Genomic DNA, 18,850 nt, shown 5'->3' with positions numbered 1-18,850 from the left:
TATCAGTCAGTCAAACTTATAAAAGGACAATTAGTGCAATGAAATGAAAATCTGTAAATATATGCATCAAGTCTCTAAAGTCAAAATTAAATCTTGCCTACATTACAGTTATAGTTACCTTGAGAGCCGTTTCGTCGTCACTGATGTGGAGGTACTCCAGATAATGCAGGGCGTATCTTTCAATAGGTGTTAGCTGTGTGTGGGAAAATATAAGATCAGCAGGGGAAAAGCAGCATTTTATTTTATTCTGATTTATTGTTTCTAATTTTCATTTTTGTAGCTTACACCAGCTTCCAAACAATATCTAAAAAAGTAAAGCTACCTGTTCCATGACTGCATTCAGCTCTTCTATCTGAGCAGGCTCTTCCTTAGCCTGGCTCTCTGACTCCTTTTCACCCTCTATCGACTCCTTGGCTGCTAACTCCTCCTGCTGCTGCTGCTCTTCGTCCTCTGGCAGAGCATCCAGGTTTATGCTGTGGAGAGCCTGGATGTAAGGTCTTGCTACTCTGGGAGAGATGGCTTCAGAGGCCGATGGCTCCTGGTGAAGAACCACAAACTCTTCCACCTTCTCCCCTGACCCGGCCTCCACTTCAAATAGGTCCTGGATCGTCCGCTACAGACACACAACAACATGTCTGTTAGCTTATATATTAAACTAAAGTAAGTTATCTGCAAAGGAAGACTTTAATGGTTCCAACACAAAAAGACTTTCATAGTTTGAATAACTGCAGTTTTAAGCAACTATAAAGAAAGCAGGTGTGCAGAGGAACAAAACCACACTGAGTTCATCTTACTTGTGTGAGGAAAGCCAAGGTGTAGTCAGTCCCCTGGGCAGCCACCTCTCTTATCAAGTCCTTGGTGCCATTCTTCAGCAGTTTCTCTTCAATGGAATTCCCGCTCTCCAACCTGAGTGATACACACAAAAAAATCTCAAAAGTAGCACCAAAGTCCTTCAAAATTACTGCTTGGGAAATAAAGGTTGAATCTAGTGTTTTACTTTAAATGGATTAAGGAATATAAAAACAAATGACACTAACAGACTTCCCTGTACTAGTATATAATCACCTGTATATGTGGATATCCTTGGAACGGCCTATTTTGTCACACCACTCCTGGGTGCGAGCGTCCATGCTGGGATTGAGGTCTGTGTCGTAGAAGATGATGGTGTCTGCGTCAAACACTGTTCCAACCGCAGAGCAGCAGCGGTTGGTCAGGATGCTGCAGAACACCTGCTTGTTCCTGTTAAACTTTTTCATATTCTCCTACAGATCCACAACACCAAGCACATGAACAGAGTGGGACAAAGGCCAAGACAGAAGTTAATAACACAGTTTCTGTCTTAAAATCACACTTGTTATATGTATTTACCATGTTTATCTCAGTGGCTACTACCCAATTCTTCCCTGCACATTAGCAGTACATTGTCCTTACTAATATGCAACAGACAATTCCTTTACTGTACATTTTTATGCAACTGCAGTGACCATGTATCTGTCAGTATTTTTATCTTCTGCTATCAACAAAGTCTAAGCAACCAACCCAAAACAAGAGGGATTACACAACAGTAAATGGGTTCAACAGTTTAAGGAGAGCAGAAACATTTAACCCCATGCAGCATGTAGCAACAAATAGAAAAGACTTGATCTCAACTAATGTCTGCATCTCTTAGGGCCCCAGAAGGAACAGAATCCAGTAGGGAGGGAAGAGAGCAACATAGTTTGTCCCCTTTTGAGCCAGAACTCTGCACTGACACTGGGAGGTCCCAGTGTTAGACAGGGAGGCAGAACAAAGATTAAGATGTGTATGAAAAGCATAAATATGTTGCATTTGTTTTAACAATAGTTATACATAGGTGCATGACTGTCTTTCATGGTAGTAACTCATTTAACCCTTTACGCTTCAGTGCGTCATAGGTGTACCGCCGGCGGTACACCTACTAATTTGCATAGGAATTTCAAGAATGTCCGACGGCTGCAAACACGATTATACAAACACTATACACCGATGGAAAGCTTAGATTCTCATGAATCCACCGGTATAAACCACTTTCAGATGCGATTACTACAGCGGGTGAGAAAAACACATTTGTCCGACAAAAACGAATATTCATCCATCCGTTCTCTGTACACGGCTTCAACGCACACAGCGCGACTCACATTTCCGGGTTCATTACTACACACACAAAAAAAGATTCCACAAAAAACGGCCATAATCCAACCTTTTACATCCAGATGACACAAGCCAGTAAACTATTTTGTCCAAAACATGTCCTGAAGTCGTATAAAATCCCCGAATCGGTCATTTTCAAGGAAATGCACCTCGTGATGCCCGTCCAATATTCCCCGTATTTTTCGTCATTTTTTTTTATTTAAAAATAGAATATTAGCGATTTTTTGTACTGAAAACGGCTGGAATTGACTGAAGCTTAAAGGGTTAATTCTATGCATCATTTCCAGTGTCACAGCGTATATTTTTTAAAAGGTAAAGCTAAATTAATCTCAGCGACTAAGCCTGTTTTAAGCATGCCATGTCAGAACCAATTTAAATGGTGATGTGAATTTACCTGTCTTTCATCAAAAGTGAAACTTTCATCAATGCGCACATAAGTGAGCTGCCTGTAATCTAGGAAGGCCTCCAGGATGTCCAGCATCTTCACCATCTGAGTAAAGATGAGGACACGGCGACTCTCTGACCTAAGCTTCTGCAGCAGAATGGCAAGAGCTTCCAGTTTACCTGAGGAAACGAAAAATATCAAAAGTTCTTATTCAAGGCATTGTCATATGTCAAATTGACTTAAACTGCAGAGGTTTATTTTAGCCATATGGCAACAGGAAGTATGTTTCCCAAACAGAAAAAGATTGTGGATACATTCTCTAAAGACTGCTTCTTTTGCATTATCTATATATTGTACTGTGTACACATCACTGCATTTACAGTGTCCAAAATATGGCTGTGTATGGAGAGCCAGTTCTTCTGTCTGAGGAAAGACATACTAAGTAAATAAAACATGAGATCATTCATCCACCCTGGAGTTATCAGTACATATTTATTTGTTGTACAGTTCCAGCTGGCTGTTGCTTGCTTGCAAAAAACAAATAAACACAAAAAAACAGACATACCTGAGTCCATCTGCATTAGTTGCAAGTCTGGATAATAGAAAAGATGCCTGGATGCTAACTGATGGATGTCTGCACTGTGGGGTCCAGAGGCCTCCAGTAGCCGGCGGTGAAGGGACTTCTGCTCCAGGCTGTAGGGAACTGGGGGATTGGCTGCATACAGATGAGGCAGTGGAGCTACAGCTGGAGGCACCACACATGCCAGTCTGAAAGAAAACAGCAACAGTAAACACTGACGGGCAAGATATGTGCACCAGTCATTATCTGGAATAAGAAATAAAACATGAAACTGTATGAAAGTTACCAACTTGTTTTAAAGTTACTTTAAAAATTGCACAGGAAGTGTTTGCTTTTTTTTTTTGCAATATGGAAAGACCCAGCCACACTTAATGGACAGTATAGACGTGTAGAGTATGAGCAGTATAGAATAAAGGATGTGCTCAGCTCCAGTACCTCTTGATAAGGCCGTTAGCTCTCTCCAGGTGGTTGTTCACAGAGAGCAGAGAGGATTGCAGTGCAGAGGTGGTGGCCACGCAGGTTCTTTGGGCCCTGAGGCAGCTCTCTCTGCCCACCCACCTCCAGCCTCCAGCAGTCAGGGCAGTGTGACCAGGCTCTGAACTCAGAGTGCACGCCTGCAGCAGGTCTGACCCATACAACACTCTACGCCTACAGCGCTGCTCATTAGCCTCAAACAGGCGGCCCAAACGCTCCTTCAGCTGTTGAGTCTTTTCTTCTGAAGACTCCTAAAGATTACAGCAAGTGGACATAATCACAATTTCTGTTAAATACTTAGACTAAAACTTATTTAATGCATGAAACCACACATTATAAAAAGTGAGTATACTAGAGAGTAATGCACTGACCTGAGAACCACCATGAGCTGCAGTAGTAAGCTTGGTGGGGGCTGAGGTGGCGTTTGTAGTCACACCTAACGCTTTAAAGTAAATAGAAGAATAAGTGTTACCAATGCACAAATGTTACAAAAGCAGCACGACTACATATGTCAACTTTAAACTCATTGTACACTAAGGGAGGTGTAATTGTGTGTACAAAGAAGCATTTTAAGTCACACAAGAACGTATTACCTTTCAGCATCACAAACAGAGATGATGAGTGTTGGATATATGCCTAAAAAGCAGTAATGCAATCTCTTTACTGTGAACGACTCACCTTGCTGAGCTGTTGACAGGGCGGGATGAGGTGTACCAGGTGTAGCTGAAGCATTGGAGGCAGGAACAGCTTGAGGCATGGTTTGCATTACCATGGATCCCTGGGGCCTAATGATGGGCTGGCCGGGAGCTGACACGATCTGCAGGATGTTGCCTATATTCGTGACATATATTGAACAACCAATTATGAGGTGCCTTCACAGAAACTAGCACAGGCTAAAATGAGAATATTTAAGTGTGGAAAAAACGTGCATCAGAACCAATGAATGATCAGACAGAAACAAAATTAGAAGGATATTAAAAACAACAACAAAAAAAATGCTGCAAACTATGTTTTAAAGACAATTTTAACTTACAAAATCTGACTATACTGAACCTAAATCATTAGGGAACTTGTTTTTGCACTCTTAGCTTTTATTGAAAGCTGACAGAGAGGAAATATGGGAGAGACAAGGAGGTCAGATCAGACTGAGGATGTTATAATACTACAGTATTTGACAAGCAGAATAAATAACCAGAATTATATATTATGATCTAAAAATGGATCACACCTATAATTTTTCTTAAAGCAGACAAATTACATTGAAATGGCAATGGGTCACAAAGAATGGAATGAAGAAAATAATGCGGCATGAAAGTGTGACAATGGGATGTACATTACCGAGTGTACCTTGGAGCTGCAAGGGCTGCCCAGTGGTGAGCTGGCGGAGCTGACTGGGAGACAAAGTGAATTTGTTGCCCTGAAACTGCAAAGTGACAGGAGTCTCTGGCTGGGAGATACGATTCTGACTGCCTGCTATGTTGGCCAGCTGAGCGATCTTCACCACATCTCCACCTTCAGTGGAAAGACAGAAGACATTTCATCACGGAATGAATGAAAAAGTGTGATTACATTTGTACAGGTATAAAACATTACTCTTAGTTAGTTAAAGGGTGAAAAAGAGACAAGACATGCAGAACCAGGGTGGATTAATCAGTGGAACGAGCACAGTTCCTGTCCACAACAGAATAAAAGCAGCAGCTACTTTAACAAACCCTGGAGTGGGAAGAAAATGTCTATAAGGGCAGTCCTCAGGTGAGACAGAGAGCCTGAAACACATGACATTAAGCACAGTACCTAACTGCGTTTTCAAAGCAACACACTGGTCACTAGGAAGTTCAGCTAGGGACTGGTGTCAAAAACATGATAGTCTTAGAACACCTATTTGTATATTTCTCAGGACAAATGAAAATGGATCACTAGTTTAACCTTTCTAGCTATTTCTGATGAAGCAATGCACTCATTCTTAAATTGGAAAATATGCATTTAAAAAAAAAAACAAGTGTAAACGAGAAAATGTAAACTTATAAACATTGTCATTTTTTTACATTACAAAATAATTATTGGATCTTACAGTGACGGTTTACGTTTTTTTAACCCGAGCAAGTCTTAGACCTAAATCTCATAGCAAAAAATGTAAAATCACACATACCAGACTTTAGGAAAAACACGTACACATTACAGGGTCTTCAAAAAAACCTTACAGGCAGTGGACTGAGAGACAGTACCATGCCAATTTTAAGAAACATTATTTTTTTATGCAATCAAAAAGTAGTACATTTAATAGGAGTCTTTACTGACATTATAAATTGCGGTATCGTTGGTCCAGCAATTTTAATTTAAATCTAACTATAAGGCATCACAGACTAGAACAATTATTAAACAAAACAAAAGAATAAAAAAATACTGAGAATACTGAAAATACTGTTGCTCGCTTAGTTCCTTATATTCTCTGTTGCATCAGTAATGACCACTAACATCCATTTTAAACAATCCATTCCTTGCAAAAAAACACTGCTGAAACAGCCACCAATTTAAGAGTCTGCCTCTTTCTCATCCCAGTCAATGTGTTGCATACTGACAAAGACAAACATGAATGGAACTGTCTAGATTATAGCAAATACTAAACAAGGATAATGGGATGAGGATGCATTAGTTTGTCTTCAGTTTGTTAGTATTGACATTATTATTTGTTTATGGTACTTTGCAAATCCTCAAGACAGCATGTGGCAGTTTGTAGAGCATTTAGCCAACACGCAGAAGTAAGGGAGGAAAAAACTGACTTGATTTTTACCATTTAAAAATTTTTAAAATTTAACTCATGGCCTGCTAAAACTTTTAACCTACAACACATTCATGCCTGCAAACTGCCTAGTACACCACACTGGCCACGGAGCAGCTCCAAATAAGCCGTTGGGAATGAGGCCGATGAGGATGCAAACTGGCGGCAGTCTGCTAACAAACTTATGTTTATAAGGCACAAACTGCGTGTGAGAATCATTAAGTCGAGTTGAAGTATCACTAATACACCAGTATGTGCATAAATCATTCGAAACTTTAAGTCTGCTGAGCCACAATGATGTTGAAAAGAGATTTACATGACAAGAATCACATTCAAATGGTTTCAGCAATCAGAAAACAAACACGAATGAAGATAATTATCAAGAAATATGTTTTCATTTTGCATATTCAAATACTGTGTTATTACTGAAAAGGTTTCTCTGTTCACATTTGAGGCTGAAAGGGTTTTACAATCTGTGCGGCAATTTCCACATGCTTTGCAGTGATGCCCAAGGTCAGACTAACAAAATAATAATAGCAAAGAAAAAACAAAACAACCAAAGCTTTGGGTTCTCTTCCTGCAGCTGGGCTGATGCAAGAGACAAAAGAATATTAGTAAATTGGGAGAAAAAATTATTAAAAAAGAAGGGGTAGGACATAATTAAGTGAAATACTGTTGTGATGTGAGGTGTAACATAAGCAGGTCATTCATAGTGTACATGCAGGTTTCAAGAAAGAAACTGGGGGCTACTGAGGTGTTGGAGATGCTGCTGATATGGCTACAGGTCTAATTATAAGGGAGTTTCTTTCCCTCCATGAGTTGTATAACTATTGATACAAGATATTTAACCAGAATTGCCGCTCCACTGCTGCCATTGCTTGTACAAAGCAATTTCTCTGGAGGAGTGAAGACTGAACACATATCAGCAGTGCCTCAAGTAAAGGCCTCAGTGTAGAGCAGCCTGTACTGCTGTGCCAGAGTGGAGGGGAAATGCTGAGACGGAGGGGAGGGCAGGCCACTTACTAGGCAACCGTGCCTGGGCCTGGGATGTAAGAACCAGCCTCTGAGACAGTAAGCTGGGCTGGATGGCATGGCTGGGGGCTAGGGCTGGCCTGGGGACCTGCGTTAATCCAGGCTGGCTGATGGGAGCCACAGATCCCACAACTGTGCCAGCTAAGGTCTGGCCCAAAGCCACAGGGGCAGCCCCCAGCACATGCTGCCCAATGCCACTGTTCCCAGAGGAGGCTACAGTGGAGGCTGTAGTGATGTTGCTGTTGCTGACAGGAGGGGTAGCCTGGGCTCTCTGAGTAGCTGTTCCAACCGCTGTGAAGTACAAGGCAATGGGGCATGGGATTCCATGTTAGGGGTAACCCAATATTTAGTCAAATCAGTATGATCAAACAGTTTTCTCCATAAATTCACTCAGCAGTGGTGGGCCAACACAGCAGGCATTATTAGAGATGTCACTGATGCCACTAATCACAGTTCACATTCCACTGGTGCAAATAATGGTATGTTTATTTGTCCCAAGCTGTTCCAACACATGAGTTTAAATAGATGGGAGACTTGAGTTTGGTACAGCCTGTGATCCAAAAAACTGTCTGTGTCCTAAATAAAAATACTGAAGCATTTTTGGCAGTGCACCAATTATATTCAGTTATAATATGCTAGCAGGGTTAGCCTTGAAAGCTGGTTGAACACAGCGATTTTATTCGCCTCTATCTTGTACGATGAATAAACTCACACCACGCATTAAATCAACCTTTACGGACAGCCAGAACTTGTAGTTTCTTTGCTTACATTATACAGGTAAACTTACTGGCCACCGCGTGGAGCCTCTGCTCACTTATGCTTTAGTTATAATTCCAAGCTTTCTATGTCTGAAACAGGAATGCTGTACTATCAGTGCTGACAAACAAAAAGGTACCAATGCTTTTTTAAAGGCTTTAATGGTGAATTTAATAATGAACGTAAAATATGAAATTGTTTCAATGGAAATTTTCTGAAATATATATTTTATATTTGACCTTATAGATCAAGTATAATTAAACAAGTCTTTTCTTGTTTGACATTTTACAGCATTTGATGAATTAAATAAATGACAAAAAAAAGTTAATTTTTTTCCTGTACTCAAAGCATGGTGCAATGTAATTCCAAAATCGAGATCCATATCAAATTCAAAATTTTGTGTAGCTTTAATCCCTAGAAATTATATTGCCTAACATGAACAAAGTTGGTAAAATAGTAATTGTGAATCTCACAGATTCCATCTGTGTGGGTACATTAAGAAGCAGCCACACTTCACTCAAGCAGCAGCGGGAAAATTTTGCCTCCAGCTCTTCATCTGACAAATTTATTATAGTTATTGCGCCTTTATCATTACTTGCATAACTATCTATAATTTTTAAAAATCAGCAGCAGCTGCTAAACAACAGCAGTTTTTAAAGGCTGTGACTCAGGGCATGGGAAGCTGTAGCAGCTTTGCTATCATAGTGCTTCATTTAGCCTTATCCTAATGGGTGTACTCCTTGTAGGAGAAAACAATATCGCCAACCCACCACTGCTGCATAGAAAGTATTCACTTAAACACATGTAACCTCTACGATCAGTGACATTTGCCAGTGAGATTATACTTTGCATCAAGTTGTAAGAGTAACCTGACTTTTAAACACTACAGTACTGTGCATAAATATGTACACACAGCACATATTTTGTTGATGTTATGATCACAAGATAGGACTGCATAGGCACACTGGTAATATTTTCAAGCACTACATAAACCTGGTTCATTTCATTCCAAAAGAGCAATTCAATCATGCAGCATAACACTATGAAGGACTGCACACATCACAAATTAAAACTAGTACAAGCACATTAGGTAAAAGCTTCAATCAAACAACTGTGGGAGGTCAAGTTGTTTTTTAAAGCTTGATGTGTACACCATCAGAAATCCTTTAGCCACTGTGAAAGCCAAATGTCCTGTATTTAACAGACTACTGCCCCTGAAATGGTCGTACCGTGAGAAGTGGGAGTAGTCGTTGCTGTAGTGACAGGGGACTTGCCCCTGGCCTGTGCTGACTGGGTGGTTGTGGAAGGAGAGGTGCTAGTAGCCGGACCGCCAGTAGGAGGACGCTGACCGGCTGCATTTGTGATGGTGGCAAGGCGACCTTCTGGCTTTGTGCCATACTGCACTGGTTGGAACAATCTAAAAAAAAAGGGGGGGGATATTGCATCAACATCAGAATATCAAAATTACATTTAAAGGCGTTTTAAAATTTTTAAGGATCGTCACTGTGTTAAATGATAGGGGTTCTTGTAGATTTTATTGCTGACCTCATGGGTTTTATAGGACATGGTTTCAGTCTAGGTGGTGGATCTGGACCGGTGTAGATCTCCTCTATGAGCTGCTGAGTGACCTTTAGTTTGGGCACTGCCTCTTCAGTCTGATAGCGAGTCAGTCTGTTCTCATTATTGATCAGATCAAATATGGACAGGTTTGCAATCTAGGAGGGTAAAAACAGTTCAAGTGAATAAATGCAGACTGATCTCCTTAAAAGACACACTGCAACTAAAGAAAAAAAATAACATAAACAAGGTTTAATATCAACAAAGAGGAACTATATAATAGAAAACAAAAACACAACAATACCATAACAAATAAAAGACCAAAAAACCACTAAAAGTGACTACAGTGTATTCAGCTAGCTATAAACTATCATTATTTTTTAGTATCGATCAATCCCCATGCCAATTATGAGTTGCTAGAGCTCATATCCCAAGGTATCTATTTTGTAATATTATGAACACAAGAAAGAAAAGAAAATCTTAGCAACACCAAAATGCTTCATATTTGTACTTTGACAATCTCAAATTACTCATTCTTTAAAAATATTTATGGAATAATTTTCCCCTAATCAACTAACTGATCAACACTATTTGCATTTACATTCAGGGCATTTGGCGAGGCAACTAAAGCACAAGTATATACCTCGCTTGAGTCACTCTTCAGAGCTCCCAGCACCAGGGATGGAACATCGTATTGCAGAGAGGAACAGAAATAAGAGCTGCTGGTCTCTCTGGGTGCGACCAGCTCAGGATGGTTACACACTCGCTGTAACTGCATCAAGACCTGAAGCACGCTGACAAAATGACCAGTCTTCAGCGCCTCCTGAGCACTAAGGGAACATATGCAAACAACAAATAAAGAGATAAATACTGCAAACAATGCATACCGTGACACATTATACAGTATCTTTTTACTAAACAGATGTTGAGACATTTGGTAAAAATAAATGTGATTAATGTCACACAGACCTAAAACATACAGTAACTAGGCTTAATGCACGGTTCAATAAATTCTCAGATTTACAGTTTAATGTGTAAATTCTACTTTTTGCCGGTCTTCAAATTACTGCACATGTGTAACATTGGATTCATTAAGATTACCCTTAGTGTCTACTATCCTCGTGAGGAAATCATCTCACCTCGGTTGAGTAAGGATATCCTCATAAAGGCTCTTCTGCCTGCTGGACAGACGGCATTTTAAAATGTGCTCGTACTTCTTAGGCAGCTGTTTCTCCACATCTCGTTTGGAGCGCCTCAAGATGAAGGGTTGGATCATCTACAGTTAAGAGAAGAAGGGACTTTCATATGTGATGTGCATTTAAGAATTACAAGTGGGGCAAATCAATCAGGTGGCACAGATAAAGAACAAATTAATCTGCAGAATCTACACCCACCCTGTGCAGGCGGATGACCAGTTTGTGGCAGTAATCTTGGTTCTGGTCTGTGCCTGCCTTCACAGGAAAGTCAGAGTAGGGCCTGGTGATCCCTGGCAAAAGGAAGTGGATCATGGTCCACAGCTCTTTCAGAGTATTCTGTAGAGGAGTGTTGATGAGGAGAACCCGCTGCTCACTGGAAAATACACAAAAATATCTTTGTTACACAGTGAGGAGACTCTTGACACAAGCCTCCAGCAGAACATTATGTGATTTCATATAAACAGACAAAAATCCCTCACATGGAAATGATCTCATCAGTGAAATCATTTTGACTAAAACTACTTGCACATATCCACATGCATTTTTGTCACTCTTAAGACTTTTATGTCAGTGAACACAAAAAAACAACATATCAACCATGATCCACATTACAAATTACAAATGAATGAACCAACTTAAAGAGAATCTGTAATGAGTGTAATGATTTGCTATAATACATGTTGAAAATCATCACCCAGCTCACCTTTTCAGAGCAAAGATTGTTTCCCAGTGTTTCTCTGTCATGTTTTTGATGAGCTGCACCTCGTCCAGGACAAGATGTCTCCACTTTCTCTTCAGAAAATGGCTCTGGTCTTTCATCAATAACTTGTACGATGTCACACACACATGGAAGCTATTGGCTTCTCCCCACCACTGTAGATCAATGACCAGATATGTTAATACATGCACAGCTACTGAAGGGAGAAAAAAATTAGATTGAGTAATGTCAAAAAGTATGTATCTAAATACAATACAATTACCATTCTCTTAGATCTCCGCTCCCTTCTGTTACCAAGATACAGAAGAATCTTCAGGCCAGGACACCAACGCTTGAACTCCACCTCCCAACTTAACAGCTTGGCTGTCCTTACTACTATAAGATGGGGTCCCCAGACGCCTGTGGACAAAAAAAGGCCATATTTCAATGACATTCACCTCCTAAAAATGAGACAAAAGCTCACTATGAAAACAATCCTGCATATCTGTGAACTCAAGCATACCTTCCTGGCCAGCTAAGTGGGCCATGTAAGCCACAGTCTGTACAGTCTTCCCCAGGCCAGTCTCGTCGGCTAATATGCCATTGAGGTGTTTCTTGTAAAGGTTCACCAGCCAGTCAACACCAATTTGCTGATACTCTCTCAACGACCCGTGCAACAGAAATGGGGCTGGGCTGCGAGTCTAGTAAAATTAAAAAATCAGTTAAAAACATGATAAAATGCATGTTTTTTCTTTATGTGTGTGAGTTTTTTTTCATGTTTCTTACTGCTGAAGTGGTTCTGAAGCTGCCCTTGGGCAAGATGAGCTCTGTGGCAGCAGCTACTTCAGCTATGTCTCTGCCAGGCTTCCTGTCAGAGTCTGAGGAAGTGGCTTTGTCAGCACCTCGATACTGGTCCACACTAAGCAGGGAGTCTATCAGCACTGCCTCAGGTGGACTGCCTGAAGGACATTCCATTCCTGAAAACAAAGAAGGTGAACTATTTTAGAGTCACATCATTCATAACCATTAGCTAAGAAAAATACGTATGAACATGACAGTTTCATTTTTCCATTACAAAGGCACCTTCAGTCTCTTCCATTTCATCGTCATCACTACGAGGACTGGGCTGAGGCCACTCAAAGCTGTCAGCGTAGGCACCAGCATACTGTTTCATCAGAACATCCAGAGGCATCTCAGCTAGAAATCAAACACAAAAGCATTTAACAAAGCAATACAGAAACAGATTCAAAAGTATTTTTTGAATCCTGAATGGCATTATTATCTCAGCAGTTAGACATTGTGAAGAGTATACAATTATATTTTGCAAACAAATATTACAGTTGAGAGGACCAGAAGCCCATACATGACTCCTATTTCGTCTGTATTCAGACAGCATTACGTCGGATGAAAGCCCACGTTTCTCAGTTCACTCAGGCATCAAACAGGAACAACAGATTGAAAACGCTTTCATATGTATTTTCAAATCACACAAGGAACCATGTTGGATATTCATATAATCATTAAGCAAGATATCCCCTGTACAACAGTATGGCTATCAGTGTGTCACCAGCACTGTTAACTGTCTTCTCTACACACTGTAGCACCATCATGTGGTCAAACCAACATAAATCAAATCAGCTAAAAGAACAAACAGAAATCCTATTTCCAGCTGAATTTTCAACAAACTAATCAAACCTAAGTAATAAGAGTTACACTTATCTAATGACACACAAATTGAGCTTTTGAAACAGTTTCTGTGGAAACAGTATGCTAGCCTTATGCATCAAAAATGACTCTTCAAAAGCAAAAAGATCTAGATTATGACCTCACATATTACAATTTACTTCCTAAATGCAAAGAAAGCAAAGACTAGGAATTATGTGGCAATTTTCTAGAAAATGTTTTGTTGCATCCTGTTGTCTGCTAGTGCCTGTATGTTCTGAAATATAAATGCTGAATTGCCACTTTGCCTTTCTGACAGAAAACAAGTTGCACAGCACCACTGGTAGAAAAAGTAGCATCAAACTCAGATTACAAGACTTCAGAAATCTTCAAAGTACTGAGCTACTCTAACTACACGACAAACTCTCCTCTTATCTTACCTCTGACACTGCAGTGATGAAGGCGTGACATTAAATGTTGGGCTTTAATTCAACACTAATGCTGTCTGAATGAAAAACTGTTCATGTCTACAGTCTATATCTAGTTTTCCTCCTTCATGCAAATTAGTTTCTACCCCACCATTTCCCTCCTAAAATGTCAATTTGCCTGAATACACTAAAACAATGTGCTCAAATAATCATACATATCTATTTCTCCTCCAGGGCCATGCCTCTGTACATATACCTAGAAAGAGAGATTAAAGCAAGTACCGTCTTTGGCAAGGTCAACCAACTCTGCTTTGTGGTCCGTTTCTCCTTCCATGCCCTCCTGCTCCTCTATGGTGCTCTCTTCATCTGTGACTTAAAGGAAAGACAGTCTTTAAGCATTCACGTTATTATTTATTTGCCATATTAACCTCAGTTATTTGACACATACCATCTTCATCAACCAAGGATGAACTGGCTTTTCTTTTTTTAGCTGAAGTGGCCCCCTCCTAAAAAATGCAAAAAATATATATGTAGAGATATATCTACGGTACTTTTTCATTGCCATTTGTTAGAATGTCCGTGTAGCACCTACCTCTTTACCAGCTTTGTCTCCTGCTGATGAACCAGATGCTAAAATACAAATAAGGTAAGTTTAACACAAAAAAAGTCTATAAATAAAAAAAATGGTTAAAGGTGAGCTAACTCAGCTTTAACCCTTTGAACCACAACCAATAGAAATAAAACTAAAAGCTTATGATTTATGATTTTTTTCGTACTTTCAGTGGTTTCTTATTTGGACGTACCTTTGGCTGAGGCTTTTTGTAAGCCAAGTGCTTTGAGCCTCTTCTCGTAAATTTCGAACTGGAGTTTAATTTCAACAACCTGACAGAAAAATATCTCATTTAGACATTTAAAAGCACATCTATGAATCATGACATTCTAATATATACTGCTCAAAAAAATTAAAGGAACACTTTGAAAATACATCATATTTCAATATGGGGAAAAACCAAACTGGATCTTAGCACTGATATGGACTGGATAATGTGTTAGGAATGAAAAGTGCCACATTGTTTGATGGAAATGAAAATTATCAACCCCCCAGGAGGGCTAAATTCAAGACACCCCAAAATCAAAGTGAAAAACTGATGTGGCAGGCTAGTCCATCTTGCTGAAATTCCTTGGCAGCAACTCAAAATGGTATTCAGTAGTTTGTATGGCCTCCATGTGCTTGTATGCATGACTGACGATGCCGGGACAAGCTCTGAATGAGACGACAGATGGTGTCCTGGGGTATCTCCTCCCAGAACTGGACCAGGGCATCACTGAGCTCCTGGACAGTCTGAGGAGCAACCTGATGGTGTCGGATGGAACAAAACATAATGTTCCAAAGGTGTTCTATTGGATTCAGGTCAGCATGGGGGTCAGCTAATGGTATCAGTTCCTTCATCCTCCAGGAACTGCATGAGTTCTCTTACTACATAAGACTGGGCATTGTCGTGCACCAGAAGGAATCCAGGACCACTGCACCAATGTAGGGTCTGACAATGGGTCAAAGGATTTCATCCCGATACCTAATGGCAGTCAGAATGCCGTTGTCCAGCCTGTAGAGGTCTGTGTGTCCCTCCATGGATATGCCTCCCCACACTATCACTGACCCACCACCAAACCGGTCATGCTGAACAATGTTACAGGCAGCATAACGTTCTCCACGGCTTCTCCAGACCCTTTCATGCCTGTCACATGCACTCAGGGTGAACCTGCTCTCATCTGTGAAAAGCACAGGGCACCAGTGGTGGACTTGCAAATTCCTGTGTTCTATGGCAAATGCCAGCAGAGCTCCACGGTGCCGGTCAGCGAGCACAGCGGGTACTAGAGGACGCTGGGCCCTCGGACCACTCTCATTCCATCTCTTTCTGATTGTTTGATCAGAGACATTCACACCAGTGGTCTGCTGGAGGTCATTTTGTAGAGCTATTGCAGTGCTCATCCTGTTCCTCCTTGCACAAAGGAGCAGATACCTGTCCTGCTGATCGGTTGAGGACCTTCAACAGCCCTGTCAAGCTCTCCCAGACTGTCTGTCTGTCTCCAGGAATCTCCTCCATGTGCTTGAGAATGTGCTGGGAGACACAGCAAACCTTCTGGCAATGGCACGCATTGATGTGCCATCCTGGAGAAGTTGGACTGTCTGTAGAACCTCTGTAGGGTCCAGGTATCGCCTCATGCTACCAGAAGTGACACTTACCCTAGCCAAATGCAAAACTAGTGAAAAACAGTCAGAAAACATTAGGGAGGAAAAAAATGTCAGTGGCCTTCACCTGTAAACTCATTCCTGTTTTGGGGGTTGTCTCATTGTTCCCCCTCTAGTGCATCTGTTGTTAATTTTATGAACACCAAAGCAGCTGAAACTGACTAAAAAGCCCCTCAGTTACTTACTTGACCAGATCAGTATCCCACATGTTTGACTGATTTGATGCAATACTTAGATTAAAAAGTGTTCCTTTAATTTTTTTGAGCAGTGTAGTAAAATAATAGACATAACTGACTGATAAACAAACAAGCATTCAAAGAATTAATAAAAAATAAAACTGCAGCATGTTATTTGCTTTTATGCAGCCACTGTTTTTAAAATGTAGGGGAATAACTGCGTCTACAGTCGAAGTCCATAACAAATGTGTCAGCCATTTTTGCATTGCACAGAACACAGTCCACTCTTCCTGAAGGGCTTGGTGAAGATGACAGACATTTTGAGGGACATGTTGTCAGATGCATCCATCCACTGCTGTCTGAAACAATTTCTTAAACGTCACATGGTAGAACTGTGGACATGCAAGTTCTTGGGTATGGCTCTAACAGACATGCAGTATCCAGTGTAACAAGAGCCCATTCTTGTTTTTATTGTGTCATCTGCGGCATCATGTAATTTGAATAAAGCTGCATCTTTAAGGCGGACTTTTATAGTCAGACGTGCCTGGGTACTGGTCACGCTGTCTGATCATTGTCCTATAAAGCCACACCTAACAAGGGTGTAAATTAGCTCAGTGGTCAAGAATTTGTCAAAGCTAAATTTAACTTTTTAATAAGCACTACAACAAGAAATAGATTTTTACCCTTTTTCTGAGCCAGAGACTTAGAACATTGCATGAGTTTATGGGTTTGCTGAGAGAACGTACACACCTGCTCAATGTTTGACCAGAAGAATTCAACCTCTCGGGCAATTGTGCTTGCAATGTGACGAAGATGAACTTCCCTTTCTTTCTTTGATCTCTCTTCACTTTTCTTCTGCTCTTGATGGTAACGGGCACATGTGCGAACAAGCTGTAGCGTAGGCAAAAGAGACAATGTGGCTTTTAATAAGACATCAGTTTCTGGAGTGCCGTCTCTTTTTGTTGTGCCAATCAGTGATTTAATGGTTTTCCCTGTCAGATATTATGTCTGTCGCACCTTCTTAGCCGCAGCCTCCTTCCATCTTCTCTCCTGGGCAAAGTCTGCTGCCATCCACTGCATCTCCTCCAGGAGGTAGTCCCAGTGGGACTTTGGACGTGAGGCTTCCACAAGCTTGGGGAGTCTACTGGCTGACCACTGACCCTCCTTCCTTAACTCAGAGATGCGTTGGTGTACTTGACTCTCCTGGGAAATAGAAAGAATACCAATCCTTATCTTATTTGGTCCAATTAGGGAGTGTGTGTTCAACCACAAAATTAAAACCTCACTAAATATGCAAAAACAGGACAATATACAAACGCAGAATATATATAAAGAATAAAAGCAACAGAACATTAGGAATGATCAATCTGTTATTATATATCAAAAGTCGCACATATAGCTATGAGGAAGATATGAGTAAACATCTTTGCTTTGATGACAGACAGACAGATAGATATGATATTAATCCCAAGGGAAATTCAAGTGTTCAGATTAATTAAATTAAGAAAATGGAAAAAAAAAATGCAGCCAGTACCGAAGATTTACACACAACAAATAGATGTAATCATGACACCTAAGCCACTGAATGTCTTCCAGGGTAGACCTTTAACCATTTAACCTTTAACCACACATCTGTACAGAACAGTGTGCAGTGTGCTTAAGGAACTCACCAATTTGGCCTGCTCGACTTGCTTATCTTGAGAACTCTCCTGTGAGGACTGCATGGCTGTACTTTGACCGAAGCCACCTAATTTGACTGCAGATATTCCATTGGTTCCAGTCAGTTTGGACTGGGTACTGGGGTTGAGGTTAGAACCCAGAGGACGGAGAGGGCTTGCAGTATGGGGGGTTGGAACAGAGTTGGGAGCAGAGAGGGGAGCAGGAGACAAGGATGTAATTGATATTGAGTTGGTCACAACCCTCTGAACTGGCTGGTTTGGCTCCGTACCAGGGCGAGCAAGTGCCACAGTCTATGGAGAAGTGAGAGAAAAATATTCTTAATACACAGCTTAGGGAATAATCCTTTTGTTAGTAGCATACATAAAAATTGTATTCATAAGGCTTCACATCGACTGACCGCTTGTCCTGACTGCAGAATGGTCTGTGATTGTTGCTGCTGTGGCTGCAACTGGAGATGAAGACCTGGCTGCATCTGCTGCTGCAGTTGGGCCTGGAGCTGTGTGTGGGGATTTACTGTAGCCAGGACAGCCCCACCTGCCTGCACTTTCACCTGTGCCTGGAGCTGACCAGCAGGCTGAGCTGTATTCTCCACTAACTGAGGCTGCTGTGAGAGTGTAATGGGCAGACCTGCCATAGGGAGGGCACCTTGAGGCAACCTGCCAGGCAGCTGTGGAGGAGGAGTGTGCAGGCTGGCTGCATTCTGCACTGGAGGTCCTTTGGATGGGTCATACTGTTGCTGGTTCTGCTTCTGTCCTGCAATCTGGACTGCTTGAGGAGTAGGCGGCATCCCGCCTGTATACATTGTAACCAAAGTATGGGACAAAGGGGTGGTATAGAAAGGAATACTGTGAAAAAGCAAGTTGTTACTCATGTCATTTAAAGTGTTTTAGAAATGTTTTTTGATCTCTTTCTGAGCTGAAAAGGTTTTCAATTGCTACTAAGTGTTTACTAGCGTTCCCTTTATATTCATTTGAGAGACCCCTTTACAGAAGTAACATTTTGAATCTAGTGAGTAGCTAATACAATTG

The 18,850-nt window shown here is 41.0% G+C and overlaps 1 protein-coding gene across 1 annotated transcript in view; it reads right to left on the bottom strand.

Annotated features, from left to right (window-relative positions):
• ep400 (E1A binding protein p400) overlaps window positions 1–18,850 on the bottom strand; it is a 35,709-nt gene that overhangs the window by 11,489 nt on the left and 5,370 nt on the right. Inside the window, 28 exon segments of the mRNA XM_022193163.2 lie at window positions 119–193; window positions 323–613; window positions 795–906; window positions 1,066–1,262; window positions 2,564–2,733; window positions 3,120–3,322; window positions 3,570–3,859; window positions 3,980–4,050; window positions 4,287–4,439; window positions 4,956–5,120; window positions 9,405–9,592; window positions 9,721–9,890; window positions 10,376–10,562; window positions 10,872–11,008; window positions 11,127–11,301; window positions 11,632–11,801; window positions 11,909–12,045; window positions 12,149–12,326; window positions 12,412–12,602; window positions 12,709–12,822; window positions 13,998–14,087; window positions 14,164–14,221; window positions 14,308–14,345; window positions 14,519–14,597; window positions 16,893–17,033; window positions 17,160–17,345; window positions 17,813–18,112; window positions 18,220–18,614. Of these exon segments, the coding sequence (XP_022048855.2) occupies window positions 119–193; window positions 323–613; window positions 795–906; window positions 1,066–1,262; window positions 2,564–2,733; window positions 3,120–3,322; window positions 3,570–3,859; window positions 3,980–4,050; window positions 4,287–4,439; window positions 4,956–5,120; window positions 9,405–9,592; window positions 9,721–9,890; window positions 10,376–10,562; window positions 10,872–11,008; window positions 11,127–11,301; window positions 11,632–11,801; window positions 11,909–12,045; window positions 12,149–12,326; window positions 12,412–12,602; window positions 12,709–12,822; window positions 13,998–14,087; window positions 14,164–14,221; window positions 14,308–14,345; window positions 14,519–14,597; window positions 16,893–17,033; window positions 17,160–17,345; window positions 17,813–18,112; window positions 18,220–18,614 (4,661 nt within the window).

The sequence above is a fragment of the Acanthochromis polyacanthus genome, chromosome 7 (assembly GCF_021347895.1).
Source record: "Acanthochromis polyacanthus isolate Apoly-LR-REF ecotype Palm Island chromosome 7, KAUST_Apoly_ChrSc, whole genome shotgun sequence".
Classification (NCBI taxonomy): domain Eukaryota; kingdom Metazoa; phylum Chordata; class Actinopteri; family Pomacentridae; genus Acanthochromis; species Acanthochromis polyacanthus.
The sequence above is the reverse complement of the archived record's forward strand: the minus strand, read 5'-3'. Positions and strand labels throughout refer to the sequence as shown.